The 25,544-nt window shown below is 42.3% G+C and overlaps 1 protein-coding gene across 1 annotated transcript in view; it reads left to right on the forward strand.

Annotated features, from left to right (window-relative positions):
* Ddx31 (DEAD-box helicase 31) overlaps nt 1-25,544 on the forward strand; it is a 68,708-nt gene that overhangs the window by 7,132 nt on the left and 36,032 nt on the right. Inside the window, exons 6-14 of the mRNA XM_051185006.1 lie at nt 498-562; nt 9,097-9,141; nt 10,645-10,686; nt 11,547-11,611; nt 13,929-14,048; nt 14,191-14,297; nt 15,106-15,314; nt 15,960-16,136; nt 20,772-20,831. Of these exons, the coding sequence (XP_051040963.1) occupies nt 498-562; nt 9,097-9,141; nt 10,645-10,686; nt 11,547-11,611; nt 13,929-14,048; nt 14,191-14,297; nt 15,106-15,314; nt 15,960-16,136; nt 20,772-20,831 (890 nt within the window). The remainder of the gene's footprint in view (nt 1-497; nt 563-9,096; nt 9,142-10,644; nt 10,687-11,546; nt 11,612-13,928; nt 14,049-14,190; nt 14,298-15,105; nt 15,315-15,959; nt 16,137-20,771; nt 20,832-25,544) is intronic.

Raw genomic sequence — 25,544 nt, forward strand, 5'->3', positions numbered from 1 at the left:
TTTCACTATGGATAGAGTGACTATTTATGGCTTGAAAGCAGTCTGGCCTGAGCACAGTCGATGTCAGGGATAGACAGACCGCTTTCTGCCTGTTCTGTCATTCTGATCCATTTTTACTTTCTTGCCAGCTCAGCCATGTTGAAGAGAAGCCCACAGCTTCCTTTAATCTTTCTGTCTTCAGAGGCTGGCTTGGGTTCATACTTGGCACACCAGCACTACCACAGAAACTGTTTAACAGAGGAAGAACCTAGCTTCCATGGACGACTGTGAGGTTGAGCTTTTGTCTAATTTGAAAAACATCATTACACCTCCCTTGTAGATAACCTAAGGAGATGAAGCTTCAGGGTGTTACAAAACAAAGTTAGGTGTCTTGGCAGACAGGTGAAGTGCCTCTTAGATGTAGAACACACAGTTTACCTTCTCCCAGATTTAGCATTATTTATAGAAAGCAGAGACTATTTGCATCCCCACTGATGCCACTTTTTTTTTTTTTAAAGGTAAAACTCTTGCCTATTGCATCCCTGTGGTCCAGTCTCTTCAAGCACTGACATCAAAAATACAGGTGAGCAGAAAATGTGTTTCTCTGCTGTGGTCTGTTGTGCTCATGCTGCTGCCCAGTTAGACCCTAGAGTTGTAGGGTCTGTCTGTACTTACCATTGTTTTCTCTCTTCCTATCAAACTAAGTGTGAGTGTGCCAAGAGTGGAGTATAATAAAGATATCACAATCACCACTGTCTATGTATAGAGCATGTGGGTAGAATGCTTCTAGTGTGCCAGATGTGCCAAGTGCTGTCTGCATATCATTTGCTTGACTCCCATCTTCTACCCATCAAATTGTGGTGGTTACTATGACCCTAGTGGTGTAGGCAAGTAAAATAACTAAGGCCACATAGAAGAACCAGTGGGCTTAGATCCACATCTCATTTCTGTGTGACTCCAGAGAGCAAGCTCTGTCATCTGGGCCATGATTTGTGGTGAAGCTTTGTTGATAGCTCCTGCCTTGTTAGGGGGCCTTGACTTTTTCTTGTACAGTACATGGCATTGGTCCTCCTGCAGAATTACTGCAGAGGCCCCATCCATATAGTCTCATATCTTGGGTATCTGTTGTACATCATGTGGAGTTAAATGACAGCCATACAGACTCCAGTCTGTTTCCTTTTGAGTGAGGATAGCTGTGCTTTGTATTTAACATGGTGGTTTATCAGTACTGAGTGGAACTGAATGCCTATTAGTGGGTTTATCAGTCGGGATGCTATATAGTCAACATTATCTAAAATTTGTTCTTAATTGTGAAACACGGGTAATGCCTGGACCAGACTAGCTATAGTTGGATTAAGAAGCCCAGTTGGCTAATGTAAGCACAGACTTCATCTTAAATCCCAAACTTTCTCACAGGTGCAATGCCATTACTCACAGGTGCAATGATGAGATCAGAGATAGGATGTTGGGTGAGTGCATACTGACAGAGGACTCACTTCAGACATGTAGATGTGGACGTGCCTCAGATTTAAATGATCAGAATGTAGTAGTGTGCTGTTGCATTGTAGAGCACATTCTTGGATCAATAGAAGAGAAGATAAATAAGGAGCTGAAATAGCCAGCGCTTGGTTAGCTGTTTTTGGCATGGATCATCAGGGACTGATGTGAGTAATTGACAGTGAGATGAGAAATGGTATCTCCGTGGCCTTCAAGTGGCCATCCTTGGGTTTCTGAACAGATGGCAAAGATGGTAACTGTAACAGGAAGCACCGGCTGCCACTCCTTAGCCAGTCTTAAGAAGGACATGTTACTTGCATAGTTTGTTTTTGTTGTTGTTGCTGTTTGCCTAAAACTAGTTTAATCTCGAGGGAACAAGAGACAAATTCTTGGCCCGAAGTCTTTGAGAGTGTTAAGGACATAAAAGAAAAATACTGAATAATTGTCACAGAGCATGACAGGAAGCATGGCAGTGACACTCATGGGGCCTGGGGGATACAGACACCTAGAAGTCAGTTGATGAGATTGAATGAGGTCTGTAGTGCTCATTTTCTGGTTTTGGTAATTACTGTAGTTAAATGATAACAAATAGAAGTTGAGAATATCAGAGTTAGTTGTATAACTTGTCCATTTTTACTTTTTTTTTTTTTTTGTAAAAACCTGAGCTTTTAAAATGAATAGGTTAAAATGTGTCTAAAAGGGGAGTTTCTTTATAACTTTGTAGACTTTAACAAGTGTTCCTGCTTTGTTAGCTGAAGAAATGCAGGCCACAGAGCTGCATACTGTGACTGTGGTTTCGCAAATGATAGTTTGTCTTGTGACTCATAGCAAACTAGAATGACACTAGTAAATTGTGGGCTTTTTCTTTTTTTGTCATTTGAGAAAGGGTCTTATGTAGCTAAGCTTGAGCTCTTGATCTTCTTGCCTCTGCCTTCCAAGTACTACGATTGTGGATATGTGCCACCATGTCTTTCTCAGGAATTTTTAAAATTAAATATTTTATCTAATATATCATATATGCATATAATATGTTTGGCTCTGGTTCCTCCTCTGTGCCCCCTACTTTTTCCTTCCAACCCCTGCTCCCCTCAAATCTAATGTCCATTTAGTGCTTTGTGTGTGCACGTACGTATGCTCACTTGTGTCAACTTGACACAAACTTAGACATACTGGGAAAGAAGGAATCTCAGAGGAATTGCCTCCATCAGATTAGCCTGTAGCCAAGTCTGTGGGGGCGTTGTGTCGATTAATAATTGACATGGGTTGACCCAACCCACTGAGAGTGGTGTCAATCCTAGGCAGGTATGCTGAGCAAACCACGAGGACCAACCCAGTGAGCAATATTTTTCTGTGGCCTCTGCATCAACTCCTGCTTCCAGGTTGATCCCTTGACTTCATTTCATGATGGATTATAAACTAAGCCAACTTGTTTTTGGTCGGTATTTTATCATAGCAGTAGAAAGGAGACTAAGACAGTATATGATTGTAGGTCAGTAAATTGTTAAACCACCCCCCTCCCACCCCCCTATCTCCCCCCCCCCCCAGCCCTCTGGTAAGAAAGAAGTGAGGAATTCTATTTTCCAAGGGTAAATGACTTTCCTCCATTAAGAACTTTATGGAGAGCTGATTCATGTACAGTGCATATAGCCTTGTCCCTAGCATACAGTCAGAGAAGAATGAATGTAACTTCCTAATGTTTGTGGCCAAATCTCACCCTTAAGATTCTTGGATAACTTTCTAGTAAAAGATATTTGTTTGCTTGTTTGTTGTTTTCTTTTTCTTTCTTTCTTTCCTTCCTTCCTTCCTTCCTTCTTTCTTTTTTTATTTTACATGTCGATCCCAGTTCCCCTTCCCTCCCTCCTTTCCTCTCTCCCTCTTAACCTCTCTGCCCCCTCACGTGCACCCTGACCACCCCTCCCTCCTGTCTCCCCACCCCAATTCCACATGTAGGGCAATGCCATCCAGGTGGGGTCATGTAAATCTGTCAAGTCATTTGGAGTAGGGACTAGGACTTCTCTCCTGTCTCTAGGTTAAGGCAATATCCCTCCGTGGGGGATGTGTCCACAAGGTCTTTTTGTGCACCAGGAATACATCCTGGTTCCACTGTCTGAGGTCCCTTAGACTGCTCAGGTCTTCTGGCTGAGACCCATATTCAGGGGGGCCTGAGTCAGTCCCATGCTGGATTCCCAGCTATCAGTCTGGGGGCCCATTGGCTCCTCCTTGTTCAGGTCAGCTGTCTCTATGTGTTTCTGCAGCCTGGTCTTGTCCTCTCCCTCTGCATCTGGATTCTAGTTTGACTCAGTGTTTAGGTATGGGTGTTTGCTTCTGTTTCCAACAGGTACTAGATGAGGGCTCCATGATGGTGGATAAGTTAATTGTTGATCTCACTATCTGGGAAGGGCATTTATGGTAGTCTTTCCACGGTTGCTCACATTGTTAGTTGGCGGCAGTCTTGTAGGTCTCTAGACCTTTTTTTAGGTTCAGTTTTCTCTTCAAACCAATAATGGCTCCCTCTTTTATGGTCTCTCTCTCTCTCTCTCTCTCTCTCTTCTGTCTTCTATTCCTACCCTGACTCAAACTTCCTAGTCGCACGTGCTTTCCTCTCCTCCCTTTCTCTTTCTCCTACTTCTCTCTCCAGTCATTGCCCCCCCCACACACTTCCCATGTGCTCTGGGGGACTTGTCCCTTTCCCCTTCTGTGAGGGACTTTATATGAATCTCTTAAAATATACCTTGTATCCTAGTTCCTCTGGTGATCCTTTGCTCTAGGTCTAAAATCCATACATAAGTGAGTACATACCATGTTCCTCTTTTTGTGACTGGGTTACCTCATTCAGGATGATTTCTTCAAGTGCCATCCACTTGTCTGCGAATTTCAAGATTCCATTTTTTTTTTTTTTCTGCAGAGTAGTATTCCATTGTGTAAATGTGCCACATCTTCTTTATCCATTCTTCAGTTAAGCGGCATCTAGGTTGCTTCCAGGTTCTTGCTATAAAAATAATGCTGCTATGAACATAGTTGAGCACATGTCTTTGTTGCATGGATGTGGATCATTTGGGTATATGTCTAAGGGGAATTGCTGGGTCCTGTGGTAAACTAATTCCCATTTTCCTGAGGAACTGCCATACTGATCTCCAAAATGGCTGTACGAGTTTGCACTCCCACTAACAGTGGAGGAGTGTTCGTCTTTCTCCACATCCTTTCCAGCATAAGTTGTCATTGGTGTTTCTAATTTTAGCCATTCTGGCAGGTATCTCAGAGTTTGATTTGCATTTCCCTGATAGCTAAGGATGTTGAGCACTTTCTTAAGTGTCTTTCAGCCTTTTTGATTTCCTCTATTGAGAATTCTTTCTTCAGTCTTGTACCCCATTTTTAATAGGGTTATTTGGTGTTTTGTTGACTAGTTTCTTGAGTTCTTTGTATATTTTGGAGATCAGCCCTTTGTCGGATGTAGGATTGGTGAAAATCTTTTCCCAGTCTGTGGGCTGCCGTTTGGTCTTGTCCACTGTGTCCTTTGCCTTACAGAAGCTTCTAAGTTTGAGGAGTTCCCATTTATTAGTTGTTGATCTCAGTGTCTGTGCTGCTGGAGTTATGTTCAGGAGGTGATCTCCTATACCAATTTGTTCAAGGGTACCTCCTACTTTCTCTTTTAAGAGGTTCAGTGTGGCTGGATTGATGTTGAGGTCTTTGATCCATTTAGACTTGAGTTTTATGCATGGCGACAGACATGAGTCTATCTGCAGTCTTCTACACACTATCATCCAATTGTGCCAGCACCATTTGTTGAAGATGCTTTCCTCTCCCCATTGTATAATTTTAGTTGTTTTGTCGGAAATCAGGTATTCATAGGTGTGTGGGTTTATATCAGGATTTTCAATTCAATTCCATTGGTGTACCTGTCTATTTTTGTGCCAGTACCAGGCTGTTTTCAGAACTATAGCTCTGAGATTAGATGACATACACATCTGACAGGTGGGAGGTTCTGCTCACACCCTAGCCTAAGCGGTGGTTTTATTTTTATTTCAAATGCTGAGACTGAGCCGAGGGCCTGTGCGCATTCAATTAATTCTCTGTCATGACATTCTCTCCTGCCCCAAATATAACTGGGCAGATACTTGTATGCTTTGTTTCCAGGGTTATGACAAGACAGAGTGAGCTGCTCATGTGAAGTGTTGAGATCTAGCATCTGGATTTGGTCCCTAGATATTACCTGTCATCAACACTGTCATGTGACTATTTCAAACAACAGTGATTGGATCTGCTATATTCATAGGTATTAATAGGCCGTGTGGTTGTATATTTGCTCAAGATTACTAAGACCAAAGATCAAAATGTTCTGTAAAAATTATTTTCTGATCTGGGCACAGTAGTGAACTCCTTTAATCCCGTGCTTCTGGAGGTAATAGTAATAGCAGGCTAGCCTGGTCTACAGAGTGAATTTCAGGATAGCTAGGACTACTACACAGAGGACCCTTGTCCCAAAAAACCAACTGAACAAACAAACCACAAACAAAAAATGATTTTCCAAACTAAACATGGTGACACATTGGAAGGATGGTGGTTTAAAAAACAGCTTGACCTATACAATCAAGACCCTGTCTTAAAAAAAAGCATAAATGTTTTTATAAGTTCCAATTTGAATATTTATGTTTTATTGTATATGTATGGGTGTTTTGTCTGTATGTATGTTCAAAATGCCTGGTTCCTGTGGAGGTCAGAAGAAGGTATCAGATTCCTAGAACTAGAAATACAGTGAGCCACCGTGTGTGTGTGTGTGTGTGTGTGTGTGTGTGTGTGTGTGTGTGTGAATGAAAGAGCAACAAGCCTCTTATGTGCAGAGCCATCTATCCCCTGTAAACCTCAGCTTATTTCACTTTTTCTAGTTGTATTTAGTAAAGTCCCTTGTAATTCATCATAAAATGCTGTGACCTGGAAGCCGTAAGCAGCTAGTCCTAGACCCTGGCCTGAGCCCTGCCAAGGGACTGGCATGGTGTAGACATCTTCAGTGTCTGCTTTCTCCCAGTTTTTTTTTGGCTTTGGCCCTGATTTTTTAACATCACATCCATTCTGTTTCCATGTACTCGTTCCCTGTAAGGAATTGATGTTTCTATCTTCTTGTTTGTGTAGTAACACCTTTTGAAATGTCAGAATCTCCTATCATCACATGGTGACACATTAATCCTGTTGTACTAGCATGTTTACTGTTCCTTGCTGGGGCTCCAGTGCAGTCTCACAAAGTTGGTATTGAGTATAGACTACTCAGGTTTGAATTCTAAATCCTCCTCTCCTGAGTAAATGTTTCCAATGCAGAACATGAAAGCCAAACTCTAATTGGATTTGCTGCTGAGCCCATCCTTCATTCTCACAAGTTGATCATGCTCTCTGAGCCCTTGATGAGAAAGGCACCAATGGCATAGTACCTTCTTTACATTGCTTTGGATTTTTATTATTGTTGTTTAGATACACCATGTCCAAAAAGTTAAAATGCTCAAAGAATTCCAAGGATCTATATGGTGGAAACAGAGGCTCAGTATGCCTCCTATGCAGGGTGTCTCTTCCTAGGGACAGCCTGTCACATCCATCAAATGTGACTGACAGCACACTTCCTCTTTGCCTTTTTATGTGGAGTCATTTGATTCTGGATTGTTCTGAACACACAGATGTTTACATATGATGTCACTTTTGATACAGGGTGTGGTCCAGGCCACCCTCACTCAGTCTTCCTGGGATGGCAGCTGTGCTATCCTTGTCATGCCTTGGGTGGTTTCTCACTGTGCCACATTGACCTGACCTGTCCTTGTTGTTGCTTGCTTGCTTGTGTTGCTGCTTTGTGACAGGATCTCTCCCAGCTTAGATCCCTGCTCCTCCCTCTGCCTCCCATTATGTGTGTGTCATAAATACTAAGCCATGCTTATATTGGCAAGTGGTATTTATACATCATGTCCAAAAAACAACAGTTAAAATTCTGGACACCTGGGAAGTATTCTCCAGCTCCTTTACACACATGTAGACATGTAGGGATAATTCCTGGAAGTGAGATTTGTAGTTTTGTTTTAATAGCTAAAGCCAAAGTTGATCTGTTACAGAGTTTAGCAGTGTGTGCCACCAGCGCTGTGGTGTTTGGTTGACTATACCCATTAGGCCCTTGGCCACTTTATAAGTCTTTCTATATTTGATTCTATCCCAGACCCAGTTTCTGTTGTGACCTCAACATGCCAGTACTACTTTGTGACTGCTATAGCTTTCATGGAGATATGTTTCCCACAAATCTCTTAGTGACTTTTGTACTTTTAAAGGTAACTTACTTTGGAATTGTGGGAGGCTCTACTGCCCACATTCCCTGTGGCATTTGTTAGGACTCCATTAGAGTCTTTAACTCATTTAGGGAGTACTCACTGTGATATTGAATCTTCTCTAAGGAGAGGATACATCTTTCCTTTAAAAAAAAAAAAAATGCCCCTCAGGTATGTTCTAATTGTTCTTCAAATAGATTTGATACTTTTCTCTTTTTTTTTGAAAGTTTCTCATTTTGTGGTCCAGGCCAACCATAGGCTCAGGTCTCCCTCCTCAGCCTCCTAGGTGTTAAGATTGTAAACATTAAGACATCATGCCTCATAGATTTCACACATAATATTTGTATCTTTTGTTGTTATTGTTGCCATTTTGTGAAGTTGTCCTTTCATTGCAGTTTCTAATTTTTTTTTTAATATGTGGAAGACCATTGAATTTTGGTTGGTTTAGTGCTTAGAATTCACTCTTACTCACTGTACTGCCCTGGTTTCCTGAACACTGTGAATGAATGTAGATATATGTTACTACACGTGACCTGGCTTCTTGTTGGTTTTGGAGACAGATCTTGCTATACTATAGCCCTGGCTGACTTAGAATTTACTATAGTAACCAGACTGGCCTCAAACTCACAGAGATCCGCCTGCCTCTGCCTCCCAAATGCAGAGATTAAAGGTATGTACCACCGTGCTTCACTTGGCTTTTTTTTTTTTTTTTAAGTATGTTTTATCTGCATATATGCTTATCTGTAGAGGCCAGAAGAATTTCTTGGATCCCCTGGAACTAGAGTTACAGACAGTTGCGAACCATTATGTGGGTGTAGAAAACTGGATCCTAGTCCTGAAAGAGCAGTCAATGCTCATAACCATTGGGTTATCTTTCCAGCCCCATATTAGCTATTGATTTATAAAAGTTTGCATTCAGCTACTTGACTGAAATATTTTATTGATTCTGTTATAGTTTCTAAGATAACATCATCTCCTTGTGATTATAATTTTGTTTTAATTTTCCATATTTCTTCTTCCTGTTTGGTTGAATGGGGTAGGAGTGTTGGCACACACTATCATAGGTGTAATGGGCATTCTTGTCTCTTCTAAAGAAGTGTTTCTGATGTTTTTAGCTGGCCACCCATAAATCTCATCTGTCTCAATCTGACCTTCATTGGTCCTCCTCATGGGATCTCTTCTTTTTTCTTTTCTTTTAAGGCAGGCACTTACATAGCTAATGCCGGCTTCAAACTAATTACTTTTGACTGACCTACCGTAGCCTAGATGTGGTACTGTACTCATTGGCATGTCTTTTCTTTCTTTCTTTTTTTTTTTTAATCAACAGCGCAGTGATGGCCCCTATGCTTTGGTCCTAGTGCCCACCAGAGAGGTAAGCAGTTTTCTGTTAGGTAAGGTTTGTGCCTACTTTATAATGGCCTGTTGACTTGAAGCGCTTTCTCCACTTTCTGCCCTGTTTGTTAAACAAGTCACTTTGCATGCTTTCCTTCACATTTCTTTCTGGGAACCATTCTGTTCATGTTTGAGTGCTCTTTGAAAACCCTGAGCTAGGCATGAGAAAACATTTCCTCATTGTCAAAAAAGTGTAAGGATACTCAAATTAAAGATCCTCCAAAAGAGATGAAAAGAATTGCATTTTTTTTTCCTTTGTTTTTCCAGATAGGCTTTTTCAGTATAATAGCTCCGGCTGTCCTGAAACTCACTTTGTAGATCAGGCTGAACTTGAGCTCGCAGAGATCTGCCTACTTGTGTCCCCAATACTGAGATGGCATGTGCCATCACCACCCGGTTCAGAATTGCACTTTTGTACTTTAAGTATTTTAAAGAATACTTTAAATATTTTTTTTAAAAATTAACTGATTTATATATAAATTGAACCTTTTTTTAAAATGAAGCTATTGCTGCTGTCAATTTTTCCTTTTTCATGAACATTAAGTAGAAATCACCTCTGTCAGACCTGCAAGATGTGTCCACAGGGGCAACTTAGATGTCTTCAGGAAAATGGAAATTTCCAGATAGCTCTTCCTTCTTCCCTCCCTTTCTTTCCTTTCCTTTCTTTTCCTTCCAAGATTTATATATTTTTTTATATGTATTAGTGTTTTGTCTGTGAACCACATGGGTACAGAGCCCATGGAGGTCAGAACAGGATGTTAATCCCTGAAACAGAAGTTAGAGATGGTTTTGAGCCACTGTTTGAGTGTTGGGAACTGAACCTGGATACTTTGCAAGATCAGCCAGTGCTCTTAAATGCGGAACCCTCTCTTCAGCCCCTCTGGTCAGCCTGTCATACAGTGACCTCTGTATTTTATCCCAGGAAGGAGCACATGAAATGATTTTAGCAGCAAACCTGTCACTTCCCTAGAATGCTACGCACACTGAACATGTGGGGATAACACATAACCTTGAAAAAGATTGTGTCTGAACAAGATTCTGTCTGGGCTATTTGATGCCTTTTAATGACTGTTACCTACATTAATTTTTACTTGTCCTATATCCATTGGATTCACTAGTTTTTGTTTTGTATACTTAGGAATGACTACCTACATCTTCAGATTGCCTGCCAAGTTCCCCAAGTGCCTGTCAGGCCACCGTTGTCTTTCACTTGAACTATTCTATATGGCACTTTGGGAATTTGAGCCAGCAGAGGGAGCACAAAACACTAGTTTTTGTATATCTAAGAAATATATGTGATGTCTTCACCCTCATTCCCTAAATTGACAGATTCCAGTGCTTGTTTAAAAAGAGAACATTTTCAGGGCGATTCTCTATGTGCCATACAGGGTTGCACCCTGATTAGTTTAGATTGTCTTGTCTTTAAAAGTATAAAAAGGAAGCAAGGGCCCTGCTCACTGTCTCCAACTTTTAATACTTACAGCTTGCTCTGCAGAGCTTTGACACTGTCCAGAAGCTGCTCAAGGTAAGATAAGCCATGAGGCAGTGTTATCTTCCTTTTTGACGTTGTGAGTGAAGAGCCATGTGGCACAGTCTGTTATGGGAAAGTGAGGACGGCTCCTGTCTCATCTTCCCAATGTGCATGTGCCTTTGGCCTCCCTAAAAACAGTTGGTAGGTTTTACTGGTAGACCTCAATAACTTTTTTTTGAGACAGGATTTCTCTGTGTAGCTCTGGAAGTCAGTCTATAAACCAGGCTGGCCTCAAACTCAGAGATTCAACTGCCTCTGCTTCCCGGGTACTGGGACAAAAGGCCCGCACCATCACCACTCATCTAATAACTCTTGCTAGTAGATGCTAAAGGTTCTTATTGTTGGCTCACTTGACTTGAAGTGACTTACAGGACCAGACCTCAGGTAACCCAGTGGAAAGTAGCAAGAACCTGTAAGGGCATTCAGGAGAGAGAAGACGGCAGAACCAATGTTCAACACTCAAAAGTTGACCAGGAGTCTATTTTTCCATTCTGTGTTCTAGTAGTGAATTGGGAGTATATTGCTTAGGTTTTTACTCTCCTACCCCACCTGCTAGACAGTGGAATATATTTTCTGTTTTGACACCATAAGGAAAAAAGTGGGGTTTGGGGGAGTGTCAGCTACTTGGATCATTTTACAAGTTCACATTTGCCTGACAGTACTTTTGCTCTAGTATTGCAGCTAATAACCCCAGGTACCTCAGTGTCACCAGGCTGCTTCTGCACAGAAACTCCTTACACACTACAAAGGCCAAGTGCTCCCTGCTATGCACTGGCACATGCTAGGAATTTAGGACCAGCTCTACTTCTAGAGAAGGGCCTTTGTGTTGATTGTGGTCTGGTATTTTTATGTAGCCATTCACCTGGATTGTTCCTGGAGTGTTGATGGGCGGAGAGAAGAGGAAGTCGGAAAAAGCTAGGTAGGAAGTGGGTTTGTTTACTCCTCTTGGAGTTTTGTCTGCTCTGTCTTGTTTAGTAACTTGGTTCTTTAGCATGCAAGAGAGCCTCCTCTGCTTCTGTACCTCCTGGTCCCCACATGCAAAAACAGGCCAGGTCAGCTGTCACCTCTAGACAGTGCTGTTTATCACTGATCCCTTCTGATACAGTTAGTGACAGTGCTGTGACCTGTTTAACCCACCCACTGGGTGCCCCACGGGCCCCCTTTTTTAATGCACTCCTGCATGTGACTCCCTTTGGTGCATATTGAGAATTTGGTGTTGTTATTTAGATTTATAAAAACAAGAAAATAGGTAGGTCTTGTGGCCTGCATCTGTAATCCTAACACTTGGGTAGGCTGAGGCAGGAGATCAGGAGTTTCAAGGCTAGCCTTAGCTAAATGCTGGGTTCAGGACTAGCCTGGGCTACGTGAGATTCTGTCTTCAAAATCAACAGCAACAACAAACAGAATGATAATTTCCTTAACGCTTAGCAAGGTCTTAGTGGATTGATTCCTGGTTCTGCATTGGAGCTTGCAATGGAAAGTTGTTAGATGGGTAAATGGCACTGTAGCAGTTACACCAGTTCTTTGAATTGTCTGTAACTTGAGAATGAATGTAAAGTTTGACACTTAAAAACAGTGATCAGATTAGATTCAGCTATACACAACAGCAGTGGGCTCCAGGTGTGGCTTCTACATCTTTCTGTGTCCTTGTGGAAGCTTCCATTTGCAAGATTACCTCATAGCCTTGGATAATTGCCAGAGCTTCAGCCATTGAACTTTACTTTCATGCTTGAAATGACAAAAATTGTCATAGACCCTCTGTCCAGAGGTGTATGTGTGATTGCACACAAAGCATAAATGTGGCGTGTTGCCATACTTGACTGAAAACAAGAAGACCTAGCCAAGTAAGATTGTATTCTGTCTTCTGCTACAGAATAATGTGATTATGATTGGGGAACAGGAAAATTAATGATTTTTTTTTTTTTCTAAAGGATGTGAAGAATATGCTAAGGAAAGTTCGGAGGGGAGAGAGAATAGAGAGTGGGGGGTAGTAGGTATGACTAAGATACATTGTTTATCTTCTTAATCTATCCAAGAATAAGTTTAAAAAGACGTAAGCTTTAGTCTACATCATCTTTGAGGCAAAGATCAGACCCATTTTATGGCAGCTATCCAGAGGGTGCAAATATGAGAAAAACATTCTAACAGAGTGTGTGTCCTTAACAGTTAAAACGTGTGTCCTACAGTCAGAACATGTATCCTAACAGTCAGTCCCAGCACTCGGGAGGCAGAGGCAGGCAGATCTCTGTGAGTTGGAGGCCAGCCTGGTCTACAGAGCGAGTTCCAGGATAGGCTCCAAAGCAATACAAAAAAACCCTGTCTCAAGAAAAAAAAAAAAAGAAAAGAAAAAGAAAAAAAAGAAACCACAACCAAATAAACAGTCAGAATTTTGTCCTAACAAATCCACACAGAAGGCTTAAAGAACTGGCCTGGGAGCTGGAAAGATTGCTTAGAAATTAAGAGTACTTACTGCAAACTTTGGATTCCAGCACCCACAGCAGGTGGCTCACAGACACCTGTGACTTCAGGTTGAAGGGATCCACCATTCCTCTGGGATCCATTGGCACCCAAGTGAACATAAACACAAAACAAAGGACTGCAGAGTGGTCAAGAGCACTTGGTCTTCCAGAGGACCAGAGTTCAGTCCCCAGTGCCATGTTGGGTGGCTTATAGGCTGCCTATAACTGCAGTCTTCTGGTCTATGGTATATACTCACATACACTACATAAAAAATTATAATGTATATAAATCTTTAAAAAGTAGATCTTGCTGGGCAGTGTTGGCACTCTCCTTTAATCTCAGCATGCGAGAGGCAGGTAGACCTGTGAGTCTGAGGCCAGCCTGGTCTACAGAGTGAGTTCTAGGACAGCTAGGGCTACACAGAGAAACCCTGTCTCAAAAATAATCAAAAAGGAAAAAAAAGTAGATACTTTAAAAAGGATTGGCTAGATAGATGCCCATCTATCCAGGATATTCTAGAAGGATCTGTGAATCAGATGAAAAGCATTGGGCATTGGGTCATATGCTTAAACTTTTCTTAAAGTTTGTATGATTCAGTGTAAGTGAATCTTAGCAGTTCTATATACAGAAGAATGCAATCTCACCTGTGGTTTTCACTTGAGGCTTCAGCATTTGTGTTGGACACCGAATGAATGACTGTCTCCTTTGCCTGTTACTTGTATTTTGGCTGCTGTACTGTTTGACATACTTTCTTTTATGGTACTTGATTTAAACAGACTTCGTAAAGGCATAAATATCCTTATCTCAACTCCTGGGCGTCTCGTGGATCATATAAGATCCACAAAGAACATTCACTTTAGCCGATTACAGTGGCTGGTTGTGGATGAAGCAGATAGGTAAGTCTAGTCTAGGAAGCAGGGAAGGTGGGAGAACGGGGCTGTTTTGTCCTACCATCTCGGGGACAATTCTGTAGCCTGGTAGTGTCAGGTTTCCTCCTTGCCTGGGTTAAAGTACTAAGTACTTCTCTTACATCTTCAGGATTTTGGATTTGGGTTTTGAGAAGGACATCACAGTGATTCTGAATGCTGTAAATGCTGAGTGTCAGAAACGGCAGAATGTTTTGCTGTCAGCAACACTCACAGAAGGTGAGTTGAGAAGGAGCTGTGGGGTGATGCCAGTGGCTGCCCCTCTTATGGAGGAGAAGGAACAGCCATTTCTGTCCTGTATGCCCAGCACCTGGGGTCTGGGAGGCAGGCTGGCCCACCATTTGGCTTTGCTTGATGGTGGAACTCAAGCAGGTCCCACTGTGATGCTCTCTCCTCAGCACTAGTTTTAGAGTAACCTTCCTCCTATTTCATTACGAGACCACATTCCCTAGCTCCTTGACTGCTCTACCCTTGTAAGAAATTATTGGCTGATTTGCATATGGGAAACTAAGGCTTTGAAAATAGAACCACTTCACCAGTTTCACCCTGCGTAAAGAATCAGTGTGTAGACATAACCAGAGCTCTCATGACCATGTGTGGTTTCGTTGATCTTCTAGGCCACAATATGATACGTATGAGTTAGGGGCCATTTGTGTGTGACTTTGAAAGTGTTACGAAGGAACAATAGCCTTTAGAGATAATCTTCAGAAAAGGGATTCTGTAATCAAATAAATTTGGGGAATGTAGACATTAGTTCAGTAAAGACCCTAAGAAGACCTATAGCCAAGAATCTGTGGAACTATTTTAATCTAAGGTTTTGTGGTGACCAAAGAATTTTTGGTAAAGTGAGGTACAGATATCTGATGAGAGCATTAGAAGTGCTAGCATAGATGGGCATTAGGCTGTGGATTACCCCACCAACATGGCAATAGAGTAGGTCATGGCTGTACTTTCCTGAAAAACCTGGGTGGGTGCTCTGGGGATGAATATGTGACCACCCTGTTTTGTTCTTTTCACTGTATCCAAGGTGTAACACGGCTAGCTGATATCAGTTTGCACAATCCAGTCAGTATCTCTGTCCTGGACAAAATCTGGGACCAGCCCAATCCTAAGGAAGATGCTAGTGCCCAACTGGACAGCTTTGCCATACCAGAGAGTCTTGACCAGCATGTAGTGTTGGTTCCCAGCAAGCTGCGCCTTGTATGCCTTGCAGCCTTCATCCTGCAGAAGTGCAAGGTAGGACTGTGGTTTAGATCTGGTCATATCTAGGGAAATAATACATATTTCATTTGTGCAGTGAGGAAAGGCCCCCAAAAAAAAGAAAGGAAAGGGGCTGTTAACTTTGTTCTGAGTGTGTGTGTGTGTGCGCGCACACATTAGACAGTGGGAAAGAACCCAAGTTAAGGGTGGTGGGGGTTATCACATTAAATTTGAATATACCTTGTTGGGACTAACATTAGGGGAAAGTCATAGATGACAGAGGCATTCAGGAGTGAGGTGTTACTAGCAGACTCTTAGGCCAGGTGTATTTACTTACCAGATTCATGGGGTGACTCTGGGATATGAGTTAGTAGTTTTAGGAGTCACTGAGCATTGGGACTGTGGCCAGGAGTTACTGATTGTTGACAGGCCTAAAGTATAAGGGACAGCTTACTCTAAAGTACATTTGTCTTTCTCTTTGAGGTTGGAGCTCTTATCTTTTTCCTTTCTGTTGTCTTTGTGGAGTGGAATATCAATGTTGGTATTTTTTAATAATTGAAGGCTGTGTTGCTGTGTTTCCAAATCAGAGCCTGGTGGGAACATGTACCTTAGAGACATTCTTATTTTAGGGTAGTCTATGCTTTACAGACATGTGCTTGCTTTCCCCTTGTGTTTGTGTAGTTTGAAAAGGACCAGAAGATGATTGTCTTTTTCTCAAGTTGTGAGCTGGTAGAGTTCCACTACAGCATCTTCGTTCACACCCTGTCTTGCCGCTCAGGGGCTCCCACTTCAGAGCAGCTACCATCTGCTTCCTGGCCACTGAAATTCCATCGGCTGCACGGCAACATGGAGCAGGAGGTGAGCCCTCTTTTCCCCACCCCACATGCCATGAGCCTAGTAGATAGAGAGTCCTGGTGTACTTATGTCCTTTTCAGGCTCTCTTGGGCCAGGGGGAAAAAAAAACAGCTAAAAATGGAGGAGCTGCTGGTAGATGCTGGTGAGGGAGCCTATTGTTCTTTGGGCTCCTGCTCTGGAGTTGCCTCTTCCACCTGAGAGAGCTCATAGCCCCGCTTGGCCTGTGTCTACCTCAGCCAGCTGTTACAGCAACTGAGTAGCACTAAGTAGCTGGCACCAGGGAAGGCTTTTGCCTTTTTAGTACCCAGTGTGTAATTAGGGCTTGATGTCTTCAAATTAAGAGCATTAATGGAGCTAAATTGTGGATCCCATATGGTACCGCTGAGCACGGCGGCTGTCATTGTCAACAAGACACAGCGCTGCACTCTGTGAGCACTTTGGGCTGGGAGAGGGTACTGCGTACCAAAAGGCTTTGGACTCTCTTCTTCCCTGTAGAGTGAGCTTCCTGAAGAATACTCTCTCCTGCCTTTAGTTGTTCTGTGTAAGCCTCACTCCTAGGCTCTTAACAAGGTCATCCTTTGAGAGTTGAGTGGTTTATGGGATGGGCATCTTCTTCCTAGATGGTACATAGATTTGAAATAAGAGCCATCTTGTGATGAGGTTTCGGGCATCTTAGAAAATTAGAAAGCTGAAAGTCAGGATAGCATAGACCCGTTAATGTTGAGAGCTAAAAGAGGTGGTGGAGGTCTGAGGTGATTGGAAACAAGTCCATACCCTCATGGTTTTGTTCTTGGGCTTTAACAATTAAGGAAATGGGGCCCAGATAAATGACCTTCCTGAAGGTCACTCATGGACACATCTTCTTTGCCTGTAGATATATAGAAGTCACAGAATATTCTAGCCTTTGTTAGTTTTCTATTATGCCTTCTGCTCCCTGATTGGTTGAGTCAGTTGGTTTTATTCTTGGGTACCATGTGTGGTTTTGGGTTTTGTTTTAAACTTGGTTTTTAATACTCTGGGTGCTTGCCAGTCTCAGAGCCATTCTGCAGGAGGTGGCTGAGGATGCTGAGTAACTTACACGGACCTGAAAATTCTTGGGGTTTCCAGTAGATCAGGAAAGATCCCTAGGCAAATGATCTCAGACTATCCATCTCATGGGTGTTATAGTAGTCCTGCATGGTATGCCTTCTGGGACAGACTGTTTGTGCTCTGATTCTGCCTATGTTGTTTACTCTCTGACTTGAGATTTAAATCCTGTGTGCCTGTCTCCAGCTCTTCAGAGTCAGGCAATGGTGGTGTTTCTTTCATAGGGTTGATTTACCGCCTAGTTCATGCAGATGAGCTTGGCATGTAGTGAGTGCTCAGCAATCATCTGTTGATGGTATTTATTTTTCTTAGGGATAGTTCAACATTCCTTGAAACTTAATAATTGTTAGTATTCAGTCTTCACAGACTTCCCATAAGCTACAAAGAAGGCAGAAGGTAGTATCCCTGCCTCTTGTCCTATATCCATCAGAGTTAATTGTCTTTTTCTAGACTAATTCCAAACAGTTCCAGTTGCATCTTCCTAGTGTGATATCGGGGACTACTCCAAGACCTGGGAGTGGCCATCCTAGAAGACTAGAGACTTGCTGTGTGTAGATGTGTTACAGTAGTAATGAAAGCCCAAGTGTTTGGTAGGCATTTTTTCTTATCCCATATATGAATGCATCACATCTAGTCTCTAAAACATTTCACACTTTTACTTTTTCTGGTTTTGTGTCAATGATACAGTAATAAGTATTACAGAGACCATGTACCATATGTCCATTCCATCCAGCTTGGACCCTGCTACACACCCTGTTCTCCTGCAACTATGAGCCTATCCTACAGGCGAATTCCTTAACCTCTCCTACTTACATTGAGACTTGAAAAGCCTCTACTGCTGTGTTGCTTGATGGTTCCCTGAGTGTGGTGTGCCCTGGGTTTGCAGCCACGGGATAGAGTACACACCCACGTATGATCAGAACTGTTGACCATGGTGCAGTGGAGCTATGCCACAGGGAGCCATCCTTTCAGCATTGTTAGTAGATTTTGTATTTTATCTGTTAATGGCAGTTGTTAAGAGCCAGATCTCAACAGTGTGTTGCACTGCAACCTAGAGGCACACTTGTTGTTTGCTCTATTCATGCTGAAGCCTCAGGATTCATTCACCTTTGCCCCCATGGATCTCTTGTTTAAAAATTAACTTGAGCCATTGATGAGCACAGAAACTTATTTAAAAGAGGCTCGCTCACCTGGTAACAAAACACTGGTCATGTAATACAATTGTCTCTGATTGGCTGAATCATATTTGAGTGCATGAGATGTTATGGTCTTTGGATTTTTATCGGCTAAGGTGCTTACATTCAATTGGTGCATGATTAAAGCACATTACAATATTGTGAAGCAGCATGTTTATAAATCACATGTTTGACTTTGTTGGCCATAGAGAAGGAAATATTGAGGTGTTACTGGTGCTGATGGTATTTTTCAGTGCACGCTGACTTTTATTTTCTTCCTTTAATATAAAGTATATATTTTCTACAATTATAACATAATATTAGCTTATAATTATTATCAGTATTTTTGTCCTTTTGAGACAGGGTCTTACTCTGTAGCCTAGGCTTGCCTAGATTTCAAATTGTGTCCCAAACTGCCTTTAAACTCAGAGAAGTCTTCCTGCCTTAACCTCCCAAGTACTGGGATTACAAGTGTAAGTGAACCTTGGCTTGGTAATTTTAGAATTTGATGTGAGTGTTGTTCCTGTAAGTATAGGTGCAGCTATCTATACATGTATTTGTGCAGTCCAGAGGTCACCTTGGGTGTGGTTCCTCAGGAGACTTTCATCTTACCTTTTGATTAGGGTCTTTCATTGGAACTCAGGGCTCAGCAGTTAGGCTATACTGTCTGCCCTGCAAATCCCAGGCATCTGTCTGCCTGTCTCAGCAGTGTTGGGGTTGCAAGTAACTTTGGACATGGATATCAGGCACCAAACCCAGGTCATCATTCATGTAAAGACCTGTAGGAAAAAAGTTTGTATTCTTTATTCCTCTGAAGCACAGCTTCCTAAACAGCATATAGGAGGCTGTGAAAACACAGTGACACAAAAGGTTCAAGAACATTGGTTTTGAACATGCAGTGTGTGTACTTTGTACTTACTGCACATGCTACACAACACAAATGAAAGCTGCCCCAAAACTTCAGCTCAGGCTGCTCTGTGTGGAATTGCAGTGTTTGTGCTGTACAGACAAAACCATATTCTCTTATAGAAAACAATGGTCTAATTATGGAAAACAACCCTTTATAATATTTTGCTATCTTAATTTTTAGCATGTAAGTATCAAATTAATATATCTTTAAATTGCATTGTTTAAAAATGTTAGGTTTTAGAAATTGATGTTTAAGTTGTTAGCTTGGGTTTCATATAAAATCAATCATTAAGTGAATTTTGGCTTGAAATAGGACATAATTTTCAGCAATTTCATGTGTGTAGGTATGTTATAGTATATGAGGGTAAGGGGCTGTTCCTCAGAAACTCTCTGCCCTTTAAAAGGCCAGTCTCTACTTCTTTGGCATTGGGATTACAAGTGTGTGCCACTATGCCCAGCTTTTGTTGAAAGACATGATGAAGTTTCTGGGGCCTGAACTCAGGTCTTCAGATTTGTAGGCAAGAAAACACTTCTAAACTAAGATTGAGCATGTGTTCACCATTTCATGCAGTTGGTGTTCTCAGCTCTGAAAAATAACTGCTGATGTTTTTTGTTCTGTAATCAGGTACTCAGCATGTAAGCAAACACATACGACTCAATAGTACACATATTTCTTTTAGTTTTGAATAAATGGTGAAGTTGCATCCCTAGCAAAGATTCAGGGGTTTATTTTTTGGTTTGGTTTCTCTGTCATACTTTTTAGGTACACTTTCAGTTCCAGTGTTGCTTGGAACTCTGGTATGTAGACTAGGCTAGCCTCAGGCTTGTAGTGTTCCGCCTGCCTCTGTCTCCTAAGTACTGGGATTATATATATTATATATATTCTTTAACATGCCTGGCTCAAGAGATTATTTTTTAAATTAACTTTTTCAATTCAGCATAGGGGTGTCCATCTTTAATGTCAGCACTCCTGAGGCAGTGGCAGGCCTAATCTACAGTGAATTCCAAGACAGCCAGGGCTACATAGTGAGACCCTACTTCTAAATAAATCAATAAATATTTGTGTGGTACACTAGCAATAAATGTTTAACTTGTGTGCCTAATTTATTCACCCACATTGCGTAATTTCTAGATAAAAACTGGACTTGATTGAGGAAAGTTTTAAGCCCTGCATTAGAATATTTTAAATGGGGGCCTTATTTGCTGGTGCTAATGAATGACATTTGAGGCAGTGCCCCATTTTACTAGCTTGTTGAGATGGGCTGTTCACAAGGCTCTACTGCTTTGCTTGGTCTCAGAGATTTCAGTCAATGCAAGTACATCTCATAAGATGTGAAGAAGGTACTTCCTCTTTGCTGCTAAACTTCTCTGAGCCCAGGGGGGAAAAAATTAGAACAAAGAAAATTGATTTAAACCCACATGTTAGCATATATCTCAAGAGTTTATCTGGCTTTTCCTGTTCCTGCAGGAAAGGACCTCTGTGTTTCACGAGTTCTCACATTCCGGAACAGGAATCTTACTCTGCACGGTAAGTGTCACTCTTCTCTGTATTAGGGTCAATTCCTGTTTTTGTTGCTGTTATTTGAGACAGGGTTTTACTCTGTAGTTCTTGCTGACCTCACAGAGATCGTCCTGCCTCTGCCTTTGCCCCTTGAGTCCTGGGATTAAAGGTGTACAGTACCATGCCTGAAGGTGTCTGTGACAGTTTGTCCTGTGTCCAACTTCTTAGACAGCTGGCACACCTGGACCTCTGCATTGCCACCTGGCTGTGCCACATGGTACTGGCTGCCACTGTTGAGAAAACTTGGTGATTTGCTCACTAATAGTGGCAGCTATAATCTGAAAAGGTGACTTTATCAACCAAAAACTTGTAAATAACAGCTATTGGGGGTATTTGGAACTGAGAAAGTTTTTGCACAACAAGGTGCCTATACTCACTCACCTTAAAAAAAAGTCAAAGCACCTGGCAGGGTCTGTCTGCTCTTGTCTGAGGCTATCATGCTCATAGGAGCTTCAGGCCAGTTCATTTGCCTCAGTCTGCCAACCTGTCTTGTAGCCAGCCTCCAGCACATACCTCACCTTTTCACTGGGCATCTCTAATGCTGTTTTGAGATCGAAAATTCATGCCTTCCCTGTTCCCCACCTCTCTAGGGATCCACTTTTCCTTAGCTGTTACTCCCTCCCAAGATTAAAATACCTCCTCTTCCTATGCCATTCAGGTGACATAACTTACAAATGGCTCTTGGAGAAATTCCTGTATATACAGTAAAGAAACTGCACAGTGAACTTAGTAAGTCTTGCAAGCTAGTGCTAGGTGGAAACTGACATTTAGCTATCTGCATGCCTCATTTACTGCAGTTACTTTTTAAGGAATTCCAATTTCGTGTTCAATTCAAAAGTAATAGAGTCTGTTTTCTTTTAGAATTCTGTTTGTGGGTCTCGGTGTGTATTTTCCCATCTACTGTAAGGCCTATGCAGAAACCTCACCTGGATGCCATCATTTCCCAGTGTCCATAGCAGAGTGGCCCTGCTCACATTGTTCAGACATTTTAATTTCTCTTAAACAGGTCTCCCAAGGAGACCTGTGTCAAAGCAAATAACGCTTCTCTTTATAGTCAGATACTCATGCTTGTTCTAAAAGTGTCTTTAAATCTGAAGCAAAGAGGGAATCCAAATGTGGTACTAGGTAAGGAAATGGCCAGTAGTCCTTACTGCCAGCAGGAATGTTCTGCAGTTCTCAACACACTTCTTTTTTTTCACTGTTCAGGCCCATCTTTCAGTTCTCTGACTGTCATTCTGACCTCTGGGCTGGGGCCTTTCTGTTCTTTCTGCCTGAAACAGACTAGCTGGCTCCCACTTACAGCCCTGGTTCCTTCACCCTCTGATGGTCACACCTACTAAAGGTGTCATTTTGAAGGATCCTAAGCTCCGTGAAGACAGTTCTGTCCCAGTAACAACACACCAGGAGCATAGTAGGCACATGGTGTTTATGCAGGAGTTGGATGGGTAGATATGCCTCAGAGACTCATTGGTGGGACTCGCCTGTTTTCAGACAGACAGGTGCAGTTCAGTGTATTTGCTCTTGAAGAATAAGCTCTGAAAGTTGAACTTAAACATTGTGTTAAAACACAAAATAGAATCTTTTGTGATGGAATGAGAGTTAGGAGCCTTAAGATCCCGTATTTACCATGGGACATGTTGAGGCCTCCCATATGTAAAATATCCTTTCCAGACACTGGGGAGCTGTAAGTCTTCAAAAGAAAAAGTCCAGATATCTCAAGTTCAGTGTTTTAGAGGCTCTACGTGAAGGTGAATCTTGCTGGGGTCAAAAACATGTGCTCACTTTCTGTTCTATCTGGCTGCTACCTGCAGGCAGTTGATATCAGCTAGCCATGGTCACTGAGCCTTCAGCTCCTGCCCACTATGAGTGAAGCAACTCTTGTCCACATCTAATTACCCAAACTTCTTGGTCATAGTGGTTGGCTTGTCTGGGTTGATTCCAGCATGCATACTCCAGTCTCAGCTTTCCTCAGCTCTGCAAAGACTGTGGAACTGGGTGGGGTTTACCGCTAAGCTAAGATGCGGCTCATCTTCCATGGTAGGTGGTGTGCTCCTGTTCTTGCTGTTACTGTTGTATTTGTTTGCTTTCTCTAAACACTGTTGTCTGTGAGCCACAGTGTATATGAGCCACACTGGCATAGATAATGCTTGGGCTGGGGAAATAATGTCATTCTGCCACCTTATAAGCAGCCTGTTGCTTGCCAGGCTATCTGAACACTCCAGGAGCCTCTGTGGTGTTAATGAGGAATGAGGGCCATGTCAGGACGAGGCAGATGGAGAACTGGTTTCTCTTGATAAAAGGAATCATGATAATTGTTGTGTGGAGATTTTCCCCTTTATACCAAGCTTTTTAGTTTTTTTTTTTTTAATATATTTTTTAAATGTTCATTGGTATTTTTCATTCATGTATGTCCTTGTGACAGTGTCAGAAGCCCTGGAACTAGATTTGCAGACAGGCAAGATAACCCAGTGCTCTTAACCATTGAGCCATATCTACAGCCTGCCTTTTTTAAAATTTATCACCCTAAGATCCTTTTAATAAGACCAGAGAAGAATGAGTGTATATCTTTATGAAAATATTGAAGCTTTGGTATAACTACATTGTGTTCTTTATTGTTTGCAAATTTCTCTACTCCATTTTTTTTCTTTCAGCTAGTAGTAGTTATGGGTATGTAGGGTTTATGTTCCCCTTAATTATACTTGTCTTACAAGCTAGGACCTTTGTAATTTCATACAGCTTTCCCAGGACCTGAAACATACATGACTCTTGTAGACTGGCTATTTGGTACGGTAGTGCTATGGTAAGGGGGTGGGTTGGCAGAATTAAAGGAGAATTGGGACAGAAGCATTTTGTGTGCAAAAGAAGTCTTAATTGAAGAGGGATGGACTGAGGGTGGTACACATCTCCCTGTGGAAGCAAGACGATCCAAGCCACGGCCTCAAAACACCATGTCTCAAGTAAAACATAAATGAAGCAAAGGAATAAGTACGAGAAAGGATACTGAAAACTAAAAGCCTGTTTTTCTAAATAGGAGCCAAAGAATTTAGGCTCAGGACTTCGTTTTATCTATAGACTATTCTTTTCTGCTGGTTCATTGTTATGACTTGCCCAGAATCAAGGCAGGGAATACTCTCTTTAGTTCCATGTATGAAAATGCCACTGGGTGACCACAAAATGAAATTTCAGAGTTCCTCTCTGGTTTTAAGGTCAGCACCAGGGCTTTTCCTGGTGTGTTTGCTCTCCTTGTTTGTTCCTGGATGAATGGAATGCAGTGCCAAGCTCAGAAAGGAGAGGCCTCTGATGCTTGACATGTCAGCTACAAACACCTATGTGTGTAGATGGACCATGGGTGTCCACTAGGTAGGTTTCCTACATAAGAGCTACATACAGTCACCTGTGCTGCCCCACTACTAGCTCATTACTTTTGTTTTCTCTGATTGAAACACACTGTTGTCTGCAGTTCTTAATTTCCTCTCCTCCTGGGAAATAAGTTTACTGTGCCAGTGGCCAAGAGACAAAGGAGCAAGGGCTGCACATGTCCCTAGACTGGGTTCAGTGCCCTGCATGCGTGTGGCTCTTATGCTTCTCTGGTTGTGCTTTTCAGGGGAAGTTTATCCTTAGCACTTTGTTTCTGCACTGCTAATGGAAGGATCATTTGGAGATTGTTTGCTGTTTACTCAGTCACGCTAACTCATGTTGCCAGTTTTTTGGCGGCTCCAGCCAAGATCTCTCGCCTCTGACAGCTTCTGCACTCTCCCCTTCCTCCTCTGATTACGCAGCCCAATCTGTCACCCGGACAACGGGGGCCTGTACCCTGCTGATGGCTTTCCACACATGGCAATAATGACTTTTGGCAGGCCAGGAAGGCGTCAGAGGCGAGTTTGTACGTCCCTTCTCAGAGAGATGGCAGGCTCCCTCTCCCTGTTAGTAAAAGCACTTTGTGAGGTTCTTGGGTAAATAAATGAGTCATTTTAATCCAACTGACAGGCTGGCACCTGAGCAAGCTGCCTTCCATCTGTACTCCTGGGTCTCATGGAGGCTGCCAGTTGTCAAGCCCAGGGCCTTCAAGGCTTGTTGGTGAATGCCTTTCAGAGCTGACTTTAGTGATTCTTTTGCCCTAATTAGGTTAAAGGAATAAAATGAGGCTGTGATCATGCTTAAGTTTTGAGAACTGAGAGGACAGAACTGAAACCTTTCCTGTGGATCTGGTATGGGTATCTAACACCTTCCTAGAAGATGGGGCCATTGTTGGCCTCTCTCATGCCTGCTCAGAGGGCCAAGTAAGATGTGGTGAGGGAGAGTGAAGTCTAGTGTTGTCACCATTTCTTCATTATGAAGCAGCACACTTTAGTTGCAGTTGCTAGGTTGGTTCCTGTATACTCTCTCATTTGTCTTTCATTAACAAGGCACTTCTTAGCTACAGTACAGGTAGGTGGCTTGGTGCAACAGACTGACCGGCCACCCCAGCCTGACTGGCTCCCAGTGCTGCCAAGCTGGTGCCAGTGCTCCCTGCTGTGGACCAGGTCTGATTCCTTCCCTTAGCCTCTAGTACCTGGGAGGGGGATGCAGAAAGTGTCTGGTTTAAACCTAGGTAAAGAATACCTGGTTGTTACCAATTTTTGCACAATGGAAGGAACAGCAGAATCCAGCAGGGTGGTATATGCCTGCAATCCTAGCTTG

Source organism: Phodopus roborovskii, unplaced genomic scaffold (assembly GCF_943737965.1).
Source record: "Phodopus roborovskii unplaced genomic scaffold, PHOROB, whole genome shotgun sequence".
Classification (NCBI taxonomy): domain Eukaryota; kingdom Metazoa; phylum Chordata; class Mammalia; order Rodentia; family Cricetidae; genus Phodopus; species Phodopus roborovskii.